We start from the raw sequence: 14148 nt of genomic DNA, 5'->3' as shown, positions 1-14148 counted from the left end.
CCCACTAGCATCTCCCACCCCACCAGAGTATTTCACTCCAGCGGGGATTACACCAGCTTCCCATTAAAGGGGAATTAGTGGCCCAGCCCCGCTGGAATGAAGGGAGGGCACCCCCTGCCCAGAGGGTCGGGCAGGGGGTGCCCCCCTGGACATTGGCACCCTAGCAGTGCCAGCCTGGGCCCCTGACACTACCCAGGGAGGAAAGTGCCAATGCCCAGGGGGCATCTTGGCACTGCCCATCAGGCATGGGGCAGTGCCAAGGGGGCGATCCGTGGGGTGGGAGGGTCCCGCTGCCACTTTGTAGTTGGGATCCGTGTGGGAAGGAGGGAGGCCAGCAATCGGGGTGGGGGCAAAAAAAAAAATCAGTGGGGGAGGGAGGGGTGGGGGGAACAGAGAGCATTGTGGGAGTCGTGTAGCTGGCCAGAGATTGAGCTGGCCAGCAACTTGGAGGCTGGCAGTGCAGGGCCACTGTGCAGTCATCATTTGTTATGACTGTAGAGGCTGTTTCATGAATGGCAGTCCCTTCCAAAGCTAGCACAGATAAATGGCGCTGACAGATCCCTCTCTCTCTCTCTCTCCTTTCTCCTCTCTCTCCCCCTTTCACTTCCCTCAAACCCTCGCTCCTCTCTCCCCCCTTTCACATCCACTACAACATCAATTTTCGGTCCACTGACCTCAGGTGAAGGAAAGCCTCATTGAACTTTGATTCTGGAACTCATGTGAATCAATATTTATTTTCTCTATCCTTTTTTTACTGTCTGCATGAAGGGTAACGTTGCAAACTCTGCTTCACGTGTTCCTCTGATTTGGGTGATTCCTAGCTATCGAATCTCAGTTCCCAGTGATACCATTAGAATGACATTACCCAACGAAAAGATCTCAAAAACTGAGCAATCATTTTCTTTCAAATTTTCAGAAACAATCTTCTGGTATAGTCTGAACAGGCTGATGTTACTCTGTGCTCTGGTATCAAGCTTTTGCTCCAGATTTATAACTTCTTATTTCTCACACACTTCCTGATCGGAACGATTGTGTGAATTTATTTTCTCTCGGAACTATCGCATCCAGCATGCAGTCGTATGATTCCCTTTGTCTACTGTGTTCTCAAACTCATCATCAACTTCGAGGGCATAGGTGCTTTGGACACACCTGAAAGGAAGCATTGTTTAAAAGAAGATTTGAAAGTGTGTGTCTTTTTGAAAACAGAAAATTCAATCATTTGTGAGGAAGCCAGAGTTCAGTGAGACAAGGTGGTTCACGGTATAAGAATCATCTAGGGAATTTTGAGGAGAAATCCAGACATTCACTTGGGTTCAGAGCAGAATGTTGTGTCTTACCAGCCCGTCTGTGTGTTTAAAGGGACTGTGTGTTACTGAGACCATTACAGTTTAAGATATACTTTGTAACCCATGTTAGCCTTAAAATCTATGTATATTTGTGAAGCTAAAAGGGGGATTAAAGGAATATTGGATTGTAATCAAATTTTTCATGTTTAACAATGCTTTTCTTGTTGTTTAAAACTAATTAGCAGTCCTGTGATTCTGTTGCTCTATGTTTTCTAAAGAAATGTAAAAGTTATGGTGTTTTGAGCCATGGTTCCATTCTGGGATCTTCCTATCCAGTTATAACATCAACTGGGATCATAACACAGGAAAGAGAGAAATGGTGAACAGTTGTTTTTTGGACCAGAGAAAGGTATAAAGTGGGGTTCCCCAGGGGTCAGTATAAGGGTCACTGTTTCTCCTCTACCTAAATTAATGACCGAGACTTGGATGTGCAGGTCACAATTTCAAAATTTGCAGATGATGCAAAATTGTGGGAATGACAGTGGGTATTGATGACTTGTGGGTATTGTGAGGATGACAGTGACAAACTTGAAGTGGATACAGTCAGGCTGCAGAATGAAGATAATAAGGCATACAGATCCAAAATGTTATAAATTTAGAGTACAAAAGCAAATTTACAGCGTACCTTTATAAAACATTTGCCACATAAAATGTCGAGCTTATGGCCATTGTGAAACTGGATAGGAGCATCCATCTGTCTCAGGAGACAGTAGGCTGTGCCCAATGTGTATGTCACTTCTGTAATGAACATCATTTGTTATGACTGTAGAGGCTGCTTCATGAATGGCAGTCCCTTCCAAAGCTGGCACAGATAAATGGTGCTGGCTCAAGGTCCACTATTGCTTTTTTCTTTTGGATGGGGTATCTTTTCGACCATCTGGTCATTTCTTTTGTGCTAGACTTTTCCCTCAACATTCCTGATTTCTTGTCTCCAGGCATTCCAATCAGCACTCAGAGCTGCTCATGCATCTACTCTAATTCTGGTTCATTTGAAACCTCACTTGCAGGCAGCCTTGTATCGCTGAAGTGGGAAATGTGTTGGTGGTGTGCCGATAGCAAGCTGGCCATACAGCATAGCTTTGGGGATGCAACCATCATCCATTCAGCTCTTATGATCCAGCCAATGGAGTGGTCGCTGACTCAAAATGACAAACATGCTCGGAATTACTGAATGGTGCACTTCCATATTTGGCGCTCTGTCTTGCCAGGAGATGCCCAGTTTCATTTGAGGCAGCCAAGTTGGAAACTGTTCAGCCACTTTTGACTTGCATAAGTTGTCCATGCCTCGCCACCTGAAAAGGAGGATGATGAAAACACAAGCTCAGTACACACGGAGCTTTGTAATTTATGTTAATTTGCTGTTGGCCCACACTCAATTTTAACATGCCAGCTGCAGACTTGGCAATCCTTTTGCTGACTTTGGCATCAAGGAACTGGTTGCTGGTAATTGTTGATCCATGGTTTGTGAAGAAGTTGTCAACAAACTACAGAGCGAGGTTGTCAATGTTGATGAAAAATGTAGTCTCCACATCTTGGCCCATAAATTTGGTCTTCCTGATAATCAGTCCCAAACTCCTTGCAGGCCCACGGGAACTGATCTAAAAGCTGTTGCAAGTGGACTTCAGTTTGGGATGCCAGCGCGGCATCATCAGAAAATAGCAGCTCATAGGACTAGGACAGTGGTTCCCAAACTTTTTTCACTGGGCTGCACTTTCAGAATAAAAATTTGCTCGCGCCACACCAAATTTTTTATTGATAAGAAATACATTCAAAAACAAAAAAAAACAACTCCTGGCAGTGCTTGATTCATAACATAGAACACAACTACTTTATAATATGATCATGGGACATCCAGGAAGTATAAAACAATGCTTGTTGAAACCATGTTTAAATGTTTCCTTGATTGTCCTTAAATCTTCCCGCCACACTTGCCATCCTCTCTCGCCGCACCAGTGTGGCGCGCCGCACCCTTTGGGAACCACTGGACTAGGACATTACACACTTTGGATTTGGTGCACCATCTTGCCGAGTTGAACAGCTTACCATCAGCTCTTGCATGCAGGTAGATACTCTCATTTGAGATGTTAAAAGCATACAATAGCAGTATGAAGAAAATATGCCAAAGTGAGTTGGCACCAGGTCACAGCCCTGCTTTATCCCACTGATGTTGAAAGGCTCTGGGAAATGGGACCAGGGAAATGGCATCTGCTGTGGACCTATTGCGGCAAACTGTAGTGGTTCCAGGCAATCCGGTAATCTGGAATTGATTCGTGCCATGACTAACCTTTCGAAGCACTTCATAATGTTGGATGTCAGAGCCACCGGACGATAGTCACCAGACGCTGCTGGGCTTTATTTTGGCACTGGGATGATGGTCATCTTCTTGAAGCAGATAGGGACCTCAGATTGTTGTAAAGATGTCTGCAAATACCCCCCTCAGCTGATACGCACAGGATCTGAGTGCTCGTCCTGGTACCCCATCCGGGCCAGTCACTTTCCGTGGATTGACTTTCAAGAAGGCTGCTCTGACATCTGCAATCGTATCCTCAGATACAGGTTCATCCGAGACTTTCAAGCTGGAGGGCATGCTCTCGCTGACCTCTTGCTCAAAATAGGCATAGAATGCATTGAGCTCATCGGGGAGGGGTGTGTTGGAGCCGGCAATTTTACATGCCTTCATCTCGTAGCCTGTTATGTCTTGCAGACCTTGCCATAGTCAGCGGGGGTCCGTGTGGCCAGCCTGGGACTCTAGCTTGGTCCGGTACTATTTTTTGACATGTTTGATGGATCTTCTTGGATCATATCTGACTTTCTTGTATAGGTCAGAGTCGCCTGACTTGAACGCCTCAGACCTAGACTTCAGCAAGCAGTGGATATTCCTGTTCATCCATTGTTTCCGATTGGGAAACATGCGGATTTGCTTCTTTGGCACATTGTCTTCTGCACACTTACTAATGAAGTCAGTTACTGTAGTGGCGCACTCGTTCAGGCTGGTCGCAGAGTTTTTAAGTTCTGACCAGTCCACTGACTCTAAGCAGTCCCATAGGAGATCATCCAATTTCTCAGACCAACACTGCATGATTTTCTTTGACGGATTCTCCTGCTTCAGTTTTTGCTTGTAAGCCGGGAGCAGGAGCATAGCCTTGTGGTCTGATCTGCCAAAGTGTGGGCAGGCGATAGAGCAGTAGGCATGTTTGATATTTGTGTAGCAGTGGTCTAGGATGTTTGGGCCTCTGGTGGAACAGGAGACGTGTTGGTGGTAACTTGGTAGGATGCTCTTGAGCTTGGCCTGATTGAGGTCCCCAGCCATGATGAACAAGGCCTCAGGGTGTTTCGTCTCAAGGCTTCATACATCCCTCTAGCATCCCCAGATTCAGAGGATTGCGTGTTGTTGTAGAGTTTCAATCAGTATTGATTGGTGAATACTGAGACTTGATTCTGACAGCTCAGAGAGCAGCTAGATTTTGTTTGTAGTTCACGGGGGATCTTTCTTGATTGCAGTAACAGGCCCCATTTCAATCCAGTACACATCAAACCAGTCAGCATTCCTCTGATCTCTTTTCCCAGGTGCAATGAGTGCAGAGTTAAGGATAGTGTCGCGTATCCCACTTTTGACACTGCAATCTGACTTTGGGTGTTGTTGTCCCAGAGAGCCTGACTGAGGATGTTGAGGAACTCCTAGGTCTTTTCTGGGCCAGTGATATAGCGAGTGTTGATCTGAGGATGACCTTTCTTCCAGGAGTTTCTTTGGCTGAGGTCTGACCATGTTACACACCAAGGAGTGGTCAGTGTCACAGTCAATTCTGTCATAACTACAAATGATGAAGACAATGCTGTGGGTGGTAACTCTGGTCATGACGAGATCTAGCTGGTGCCAGTGGCATGATCTTGAAATTCTCCAGGACACCTTGCACGACTTGATTTGGAAGTAGCTGCTCGTCACATAGTCCATGGCAACAGCACAGCTCCAGCTACTTCTGTCCACGTTCATCTTGTCATTTCCCTGATGCCTTATGTACTTGGATAAGCTGTGTAGTCACAACCAACCCTCAAGTTGATGAACCCTAGAAGGTATAGTCCCTCAATGCTGGTAATTCTTCTGATGGCAGAGTCAAATGCCTCATAGAATTGATCCTTGATATCTAGGGTGGAGGTGAGTGTTGAGGCATAGATGCACATGAGACTAATTAACCCTCCACTGGTTGCAAACAAAGACTAAGAAGTCTTTCTCAGCCTTCTCTGTGGGGTTTCAATTATCGGGAGTTGAATGTTTATTTGCTGTGAAACCCATTCCATACTCACCTCTTGAGATTTCCCCAGCCAGAAGAATATGTAGTGTTTCTCTTTAAGGGAAGCACTTTGAGCGAGCCTTGTTTCGTGCAGCGCAGCAATGTCAACATTTAACCTTGTAAGTTCTGTAATCACTGCTGTCTTGCACGAGTCAACCTGCAAAAGGCCATCAGTAAGGCCAGGACAAATGGTTCTTACATTTCCACTTCCAATGTGAAAGACAGGTGTCTTTCTTTGTTGAGTTTGTCTTGCCTAGTGCATGAATTAGCAAGCCCCCTGTCTAAAGGTGACTCTATAAGCTCCGAGCACCCATTGAAGCAACATAGATCACAAAGTACATCACCTAACTGACTGGTGGCTATCCAATGAGACATGATCTCTCCCAACATTGGAAGTAATCCATGGCACTCATGCTCTATGCCAATTGAGGGAGTGCTTATAACTAGTAACTGTTTCTTCCCATGTTGTGCCAACATACACCTAAAGCTGGAGTTCCCTCCCTGGGACATGGAGCTGCGCAAATAGTATGGAGACCCTGAGTTGCACAATCATCAGGGCACCCCTCACAGCATTGCTCGAACTGTCCAAAGAAAAGAATGAAACTGGTATTGTTTGCTATCAGCTCTACTGCAGGAATTGCCAAGAAGCTGCCTGATAGATGACAAATTACCGACTTACTCCCACTCTGGAATTTGTCAGGATCGTTCTTCTCTCTCTCAAGACACTCACAAAGCATTGCAGCAATTTATTCATAGCTGGACGTTTAGTTTGTGGGCACTAGCATGTAACCACATGCTAATGGGCCTGTATGCAACATTTCTGGGAGCCAGGTCTACTCCGAGTCCCCTGTAGTTTAGAATAAGTCTGTGAGATGCCCAATTTACATACATCACCACAGGAAGCCATCACATAGAGCTTGTTGATGAAGAAGCTATGTATTAGTGGGAGAGGTTTATGCACTCAGCTGTCTTTTTGCAATAGTATACTGCTAGCAAGTGGTGACAGCCAGACTAGCCACTTATTAAAGACAGAAAATAAATTATTGGGAGTTCCATTTGATTTGCTACAGGATGCTCTTTGCAGTCTTTCTCTACTGCATAGTGTTCTCCTCACAAAATTACTACGCAGCAAGGGAAATGAGGAGCACCATGTTGAAGAATATAGACAATGTTTCTTAGTAAGGCGAAATCTCAACAGTACAAACAAAATTAAGTTCTACCCTAGTCTGATCACATCACTGCAAAATTACTATTGTTACCAGACTACTCAAGGTGATGTCACAAAGCGGTCCTCTATTCTTAAAGAATTGTTGAAAAAGTCACATGAAGCAAAATGTTTACTTAAACCTATATTATCCCATTCTTGGCAGCAAAGCAACAATATCATTGACTCTCCCCGACTAGGCAAATTTTTCACTTGGCCTTTATCAATCGAGACAGAGATTACAAAAGCAGGGAAGTCATGTTGGAGTTATATAGAATTTTGGTGAGGCCACAGCTAGAGTATTGTGTGCAGTTCAGGTCGCCACGTTCTCAAAATGATATGATTGTACTGGAGAGGATTCACCATGATGCTGCCTGGGATGGAACATTTATGAAGAGAGGTTGCGTAGGCTTGGGTCATTTTCATTGGAGCAGAGAAGACTGAGGGGCGATCTGATCGAGGTGTGCAAGATTATGAGAAACATGGACAGAGTGGATAAGGAACAGCTGTTCCCCTTAGTTGAAGGGCCAGTCACGAGGCACATAGGTCTAAGGTGAGGTGCAGGAGATTTAGGGGGGTTGTAAGGAAAAACATTTTTACCCAGAGGGTGGTGACGGTCTGGAATGAGTTGCCTGGGAGAGAGGTAGAGGCGGATTGTCCTCACATCCTTTAAAATGTATTGTAAGAAGTCTCAGAACACCAGGTTCAAGTCCAACAGGGTTTATTTGGTAGCACGAGCTTTCGGAGCATTGCCCCCTCATCGGGTGAGTAAAGAGTTTGGTTCACAAACAGGGCATATATAGACACAGACTCAATTACAAGATAATGGTTGGAATGCGAGTCTTAACAGGTAATCAAGTCTTTACAGGTGCAGACAATGCGAGTGGAGAGAGGGTTAAGCACAGGTTAAAGAGTTGTGAATTGTCTCAAGCCAGGACAGTTGGTAAGATTTTGCAAACCCAGGGAAGTCATGGGGGTTACAGATAGTATAACACGAACCCGAGATCCCGGTTGAGGCAGTCCTCATGTGTGCGGAACTTGGCTATCAGTTTCTGCTTGGCGATTCTGCGTTGTGTGTCTTGAAAGCCACCTTGGAGAACGCTTACTCAAAGATCAGAGGCTGAATGCCCTTGACTGCTGATGTGTTCCCCGACAGGAAGGGAACACTCCTGCCTGGTGATTGTCGAGCGGTGTCCATTCATCTGTTGTCGTAACGTCTGCATGGTCTCGCCGACGTACCATCCCCTTTCCTGCAGCGTTTCAGGTAGACAAACATTGGCCGAGTCGCAAGAGTATGTACCGTGGATGGTGTTCTCACGTGAGATGATGGCATGCGTGTCGATGGTCCAGCACGTCTTGCAGAGGTTGCTGTGGCAGGGGTTGTGTGGTGTCGTGGTCACTGTTCTCCTGAAGGCTGGGTAGTTTGCTGCGAACAATGGTCTGTTTGAGGTTGCGCGGTTGTTTGAAGACAAGTAGTGGGGGTGTGGGGATGGCTTTGGCGAGATATGCGTCTTCATCGATGGCATGTTGAAGGCTCCGAAGAAGATGTCATAGCTTCTCCGCTCTGGGGAAGTACTGGACGACGAAGGGTACTCCGTCTGCCGTGTCTCGCATTTGTCTTCTGAGGAGGTCGGTGCAGTTTTTCATTGTGGCACGTCAGAACTGTTGATTGATGAGTCAAGCGCCATATCCTGTTCTGTCGAGAGCGTCTTTAGGTGTCTGTTGCATTCCTCCTCATCCGAGCAGATCCTATGTATACGGAGGGCTTGTCTGTAGGGGATGGCTTCTTTAACGTGTTTAGGGTGGAAGCTGGAGAAGTGGAGCATCGTGAGGTTATCTGTGGACTTGCGGTACAGTGAAGTGCTGAGGTGGCCACCCTTGATGAAGATGCGTATGTCCAAGAATGCAACCGATTCTAGAGAGTAATCCATGGTAAATCTGATGGTGGGATGGAACTTGTTGGTGTCATCATGTAGTTGTTTCAGTGATTGTTCGCCGTGAGTCCAAAAGGAAGAAAATGTCATCAATGTATCCAGTGTATAGTAGCGGGTGAAGGTCCTGTGCGGTGAAGAGGTCTTGTTCGAACCTATGCATGAAGATGTTGGCATATTGAAGTGCGAATTTGGTCCTCATGGCTGTTCCGTGTGTCTGGATGAAGAACTGGCTGTTGAAGGTTGTGGTCCAGAATGAAGCGGATGAATTGTAGAATTGCGTCTGGAGATTGGCAGTTGTCGGCGTTGAGTACTGAGGCAGTTGCAGAAATGTATTTGGATGAGCACTTGGCACATCATAACATTCAGGGCTATGAGCCAAGTGCTGGCAGATGGGATTAGTTGGGAGTTCAGGTGTTTCTAATGTGTCGGTGTGGGCTTGATGGGCCAAAGGGCCTCTTCTGCACTGTACGATTCTATGAAAATTGGAAGAGGCCAAGAACTGATCCTTGGGGACTCCAGGGATAACCATGCAGAAATGGGAGGCCACTGCAGGCGATTCTCTTGCTACGACTGGATGGATAAGCATGGAACCAAACAAACGTAGTCTCACTTAACTTGATAATAGAGAGGCATTGGAGGAGGATGTGGTAAACGTCAAAGGCTGCAGGCAGGTCAAGAGGGATGAGGAGGGATAGTGAACATAGGATTTCAAAAGTGACTTTAATAAGGACCATTTCAGTGTTGTGGCAGGGCAAAAGCTTATTGGAGAGCATTTGATTTGATTTGTTGTCACAAGTATTACTATACAAGGAGGTTTGGTTTGTAGATGCAGCAGGTAATTAAGAACACAAATGGAATTTTAGCCTTCATTGCTAGAGGGAAGGAGTTTAAAAATGAGGTGGTTATGTTGCAGCTTTACAAGGTACTAGTGAGGCCACACCTGGAGTACTGTGTACAGTTTTGGTTTCTTTACTTGAGAAAGGATGTACTGGCACTGGAAAGAGTGCAAATGAGGTTCACTAGGTTGATTCCAGAGTTGATAGGGTTGGCTTATGAGGGGAGACTGAGTAGACTGAGACTATACTCATTGGAATTGAGAAGAATGAAGGTATCTTATAGAAACATCTAAAACTATGAAGGGAATAGATAAGATAGAAACAGAGAAGTTGTTTCCACTGACAGGTGAAATGGGAACTAGGGGGCATAGCCTCAAAATAAGGGAGAGCAGATTTAGGACTGAGTTGAGGAGGAACTTCTTCACCCAAAGGGTTGTGAATCTGTGGAATTCCCTGCCCAGTGAAGCAGCTGAGGCTACCTCATTGAATGTTTTTAAGGCAAAGATAGACAGATTTTTGAACAGTAAAGGAAATAAGGGTTATGGTGAGCGGGTGGGTAAGTGAAGCTGAGTCCACAAAAAGATCAGCCATGATCTTATTGAATGATGGAGCAGGCTCGAGGGGATAGATGGCCTACTCCTGCTCCTAATTCTTATGTTCTTAGTATTGTTTCTTGCACACTGTACAGACAAAGCATAGCGTTCATAGAGAAGGAAAGGAGAGGGTGCAGAATGTAGTGTTACAATCATAGCTGGGGTGTAGAGAAAGATCAACTTAATGTGAGGTAGGTCGATTCAAAAGTCTGATGGCGGCAGGGAAGAAGCTGTTCTTGAGTTGGCCTCAGACTTATGTGACCTCAGACTTTTGTATCTTTTTTCTGACGGAAAAAGTTGGAAGAGAGTATGTCTGGGATATGTGGGATCCTTGATTATGCTGGCTGCTTTTCTGAGGCAGCGGGAAGTGTAGACAGAGTCAATAGATGGGAGGCTGGTTTGCGTTATGGACTGGGCTTCATTCACTACAAGCAACAAGCATGGAATTGTGGAATAGACGGCTATGGGTTCAGCAGGTGACAGAACTTCCAAGGACTTTGCAGAGGTGATGGTAGTTTGCAAGGTCAAGGTATTTTTTTTAGGAAAGTGGTGATGACAGGTTTGAAATGGAGGGGACAATACTAGAGAAACCGTTACAAAATCAGCTATCATGTGGACCAGGAATAAAAGTTGCATGATCAGCGGTTTAGTTGAAATAATGTCAGGAGAGTAGACGTGAATTGAGAAATATTACTGTTAGGGGTGAAAAACTAAGAGAGACGGGAAAACAAGTAGGAAAATAACATAGGATGAGCACAAGTATCTAACATTTCAGTTAAAATTGAATGATTTCATTATTATAGTAATATTTATTTTTCCATATAACTTGAAAAATGGCTGGTTCAAAAAAATTCATTTCCCATAATCAGGACAGCAATCTGAAGAATGAGAATGCATTATCTTTCAGTAGATTCAAGCATAATGAAAAGTTTTAATTCGTATACAACATGTTTAAAGGATAGAACGTTTTCCCTAATGGTGCCCACGAAGGAAATTTCCGCCAAGCCATCATTATGTTTCAGCAGGGATGTCAGAATTCCCAAGAATATATACACAACTTATTTTCCTGACATCTCCTTTATCATGTCAGGTTTTGCTGGCTTCTACAACGTTGATCGGCTGTAATAAAATAGGTGACAATAGCAGGACACTAAAACTGCACAAACGAGCGAACTCACCAGGCCCTTGTAATCCTGATGGATTTCTGTATATGATAATTTATTTTCTTCTTCATCATCAAAAACTGAAATAGAAACAAGCATTTACATCAGTTTGTCTGTTTTCGTGTCCCCTATCAATTGCCCCAGTCGGCAGCACTTTTTTTAAAAAAAGGTTTTGTAAATAAGTGAGCTCATCTTAAAAAAAATGACGACAAGCAAATAACCCCCAAGCAGCACGTCCCTGCGACCCAGGAAATGTTGTGTTGACAAATCACATAAGGCCTAGAAAGCTTTGATAAATCACAAACCACCTAAAGAATATATACATTTAAAGAAAAACCTTGAAAATACATAAACGAAATAGAAGCGCCGTCGAAGTGGCTCCTCACCTGCACAGTTTTGCTCGATAAAATCGGTGACTGGAATAGTCCAACAGGAGCTGCTGAGGAAGCCGGCGATGCCCTCCACCACCCACTCTTCCATTTTCCCAGAGCAGAGCGCCGGAGCCGGCCGCCCCGCACGCCCCCGTGTACCCGGATGCAAGCGGCTCTGCACACGTTTCCATGACGACCAACAAGTTTCGGCGCTGAGAGCAACAGCCCAATGTTGTTTAAAGATCAACCAGGAGGGGCACGTCAGCCCGCCGCATAAACCCCGGTCTGTTTGTTCCTCTGGTGGATTCAACCTCAAGCATTCCTTACATTTTTTAGGGGAGGGAGGGGGAGGGGGAGGGGGGGGGGAAAAAAGCCTCGGTCACAATCCCAATTATGACAGACTGCATAAAATGTACGGTTTGTTTTTCGATTGACCAGCAGATGGGTGCATCTTGGAGCCTGGCTGCTGGTCACTGTCTCGATGTATATAAATATGCTTTCAATTTATAACGCTGGACATGCAACCAAAAGATCGACATTATCATAGCCCCTATTTTCCCATACTGTTAAATACTTTAGGATATTTTGGCACCATTTAAACGCAAGTATACTTTAAAGACTCTCCCACTTGCTATCCTGAAAAAAAATTTTCGTTTTTTTTTCTCCTTCTACCAGGAATCTCCCACTTTCTACCTGTGGTGAACCATCGTTGGTTCCCACTAGATAGTACTGAGCCAGGGTCTGGCCAGTACTACAAGTATGTATATATGTTGCTGTTGGGGTTAGGGATGGGTTGTTCTACTTGTTGCTGTTGGGGTTAGGGTGGGGTTGTTACACCTTTGTATTGTAGTATTGTAGCATTGTGGTACATCCCAGTCGGGCTCCGCCTCCTGGGAGAGGTATAAAGGTCCCTGCTCTGTCTGGGACCCCTCAGTCTGGGATCGTGTATATAATTAGTAGCTGCCTTGTTACAGCAAATAAAAGCCTTTATTTCCTGAGCATCAAGCCTCGTGTGTGATAACGCGCATCAATTTTATTTGCTGTAAATAAACTCTCATCGAAGAAAAAAAAGAGAGTATGGAGCAGATACTGAAGCCTGAACGCCTTACACTAGATCCACGTGCGGTGGGCGCCTCTAACACCTTCGACCACTGGCTGAAGTGTTTTGAGGACTACCTGGCAGCCTCCGCAGCGGTCACCACAGATGATGACAGACTCCGGGTCCTCCATGCGAGGGTAAGCAACACCGTCTACCTCGCGATCCGTGCGGCCACCGATTACACAAAGGCCCTCGAGCTTCTGAAGAAGCATTATATTAAACCGCCCAACGAAATACACGCTTGTTACCTCTTAGCCACTCGACGACGGCAGTCTGGCGAAACGATGGAGGAATACGCGAACGAGCTCCTACAGCTCGCCAGGGGCTGTAACTGCAAAGCTGTGTCGGCTGAGCAGAGTATGAATGAGCTCGTCCGAGATGCGTTTGTGGCGGGAGGCGGATCGTCGTACATTCGACTCAAACTACTGGAGAAAGGTAACCTTGACCTTACCCAGGCAATAGAACTAGCGGAGATGCTGGAGAAGGCCTCCAAAAGCCTAGTATTGTATCCTGAAGACCACGTGGAGACAACGTGGCAGGAGCAGTCGCCAATCCCTCCTCGTCCCTCGGGTTCGAAATGCTGCGTAATGGCGTGCTCACACTCGGGCCAGACGACGGCAGCAGCTCCGGGCGGCCTGCGGTGTTACTTCTGTGGGGGAGCGAAGCATACTCGGCAACTGTGTCCCGCTAAAGCTGTGTTGTGCTCCGCCTGCGGTAAGAAGGGGCACTATTCAAAAGTGTGCCGATCTAAATCTGCTTCTAGGAACAGCAGTGCGGCCTGCGATTCCTCAGAGCCCGGTTCTTCGTCGTCGAAATCGTCGAGGGTTTCGTCCACGTGCGAGGCCAGGACGACGCCATTACGGTTGACGGAGTCGGAGATGTGTGACCACCAGGGGTCGCTGAGTTTGGCGCCATCACCCACGTGCGACCTATGGGAGCGGCCATGTTGGTCGGCACCGACCGCGAACGACCAGCAGGGGTCAACCTCATCAATTTCAGCTGCCTGCAGTGGCGCTCATGAACCAATGGTGGCGTCGATCATCCTGGACCAGGCCAAGCCTCATAGACTTGACAAGTCTATGATGGACATTCAGGTAAATGACCACTTGATTTATTGTCTGTTTGACAGCGGGAGCACTGAGAGCTTTATCCACCCAGATGCTGTGAAGCAGCGTGGACTCCAGATTCAACCTGTCAAACAGACAATTTCTATGGCATCAAGGTCCCGGTCTGTCACCGTGCTAGGGAGTTGCGTGGTAACTTTAACGGTGCAAGGCACAGTTTACGAGCGTTTCAAGCTCCTAGTGTTGCCA

At 46.0% G+C, this 14148-nt stretch overlaps 1 protein-coding gene across 2 annotated transcripts in view; it reads right to left on the bottom strand.

Moving 5' to 3' along the window:
- The window catches only part of cfap36 (cilia and flagella associated protein 36), a 94238-nt gene extending 82327 nt beyond the window's left edge, over window positions 1–11911 (bottom strand). The window contains exons 1-2 of one of the 2 annotated variants that reach the window (XM_078229891.1): window positions 11752–11911; window positions 11381–11445 (exon numbers count right to left, since the gene is read on the bottom strand). In XM_078229891.1, coding sequence (XP_078086017.1) covers window positions 11381–11445; window positions 11752–11845 — 159 coding nt within the window. In that variant the 5' untranslated portion in view covers window positions 11846–11911. The remainder of the gene's footprint in view (window positions 1–11380; window positions 11446–11751) is intronic. The other variant, XM_078229890.1, reaches the window with a different exon arrangement.
- Between the last annotated feature and the right edge of the window lie 2237 nt (window positions 11912–14148).

The sequence above is a fragment of the Mustelus asterias genome, chromosome 15, assembly GCF_964213995.1.
Source record: "Mustelus asterias chromosome 15, sMusAst1.hap1.1, whole genome shotgun sequence".
NCBI classification, from domain to species: Eukaryota; Metazoa; Chordata; class Chondrichthyes; order Carcharhiniformes; family Triakidae; genus Mustelus; species Mustelus asterias.
This window is presented reverse-complemented; position numbering and strand designations above follow the sequence as displayed.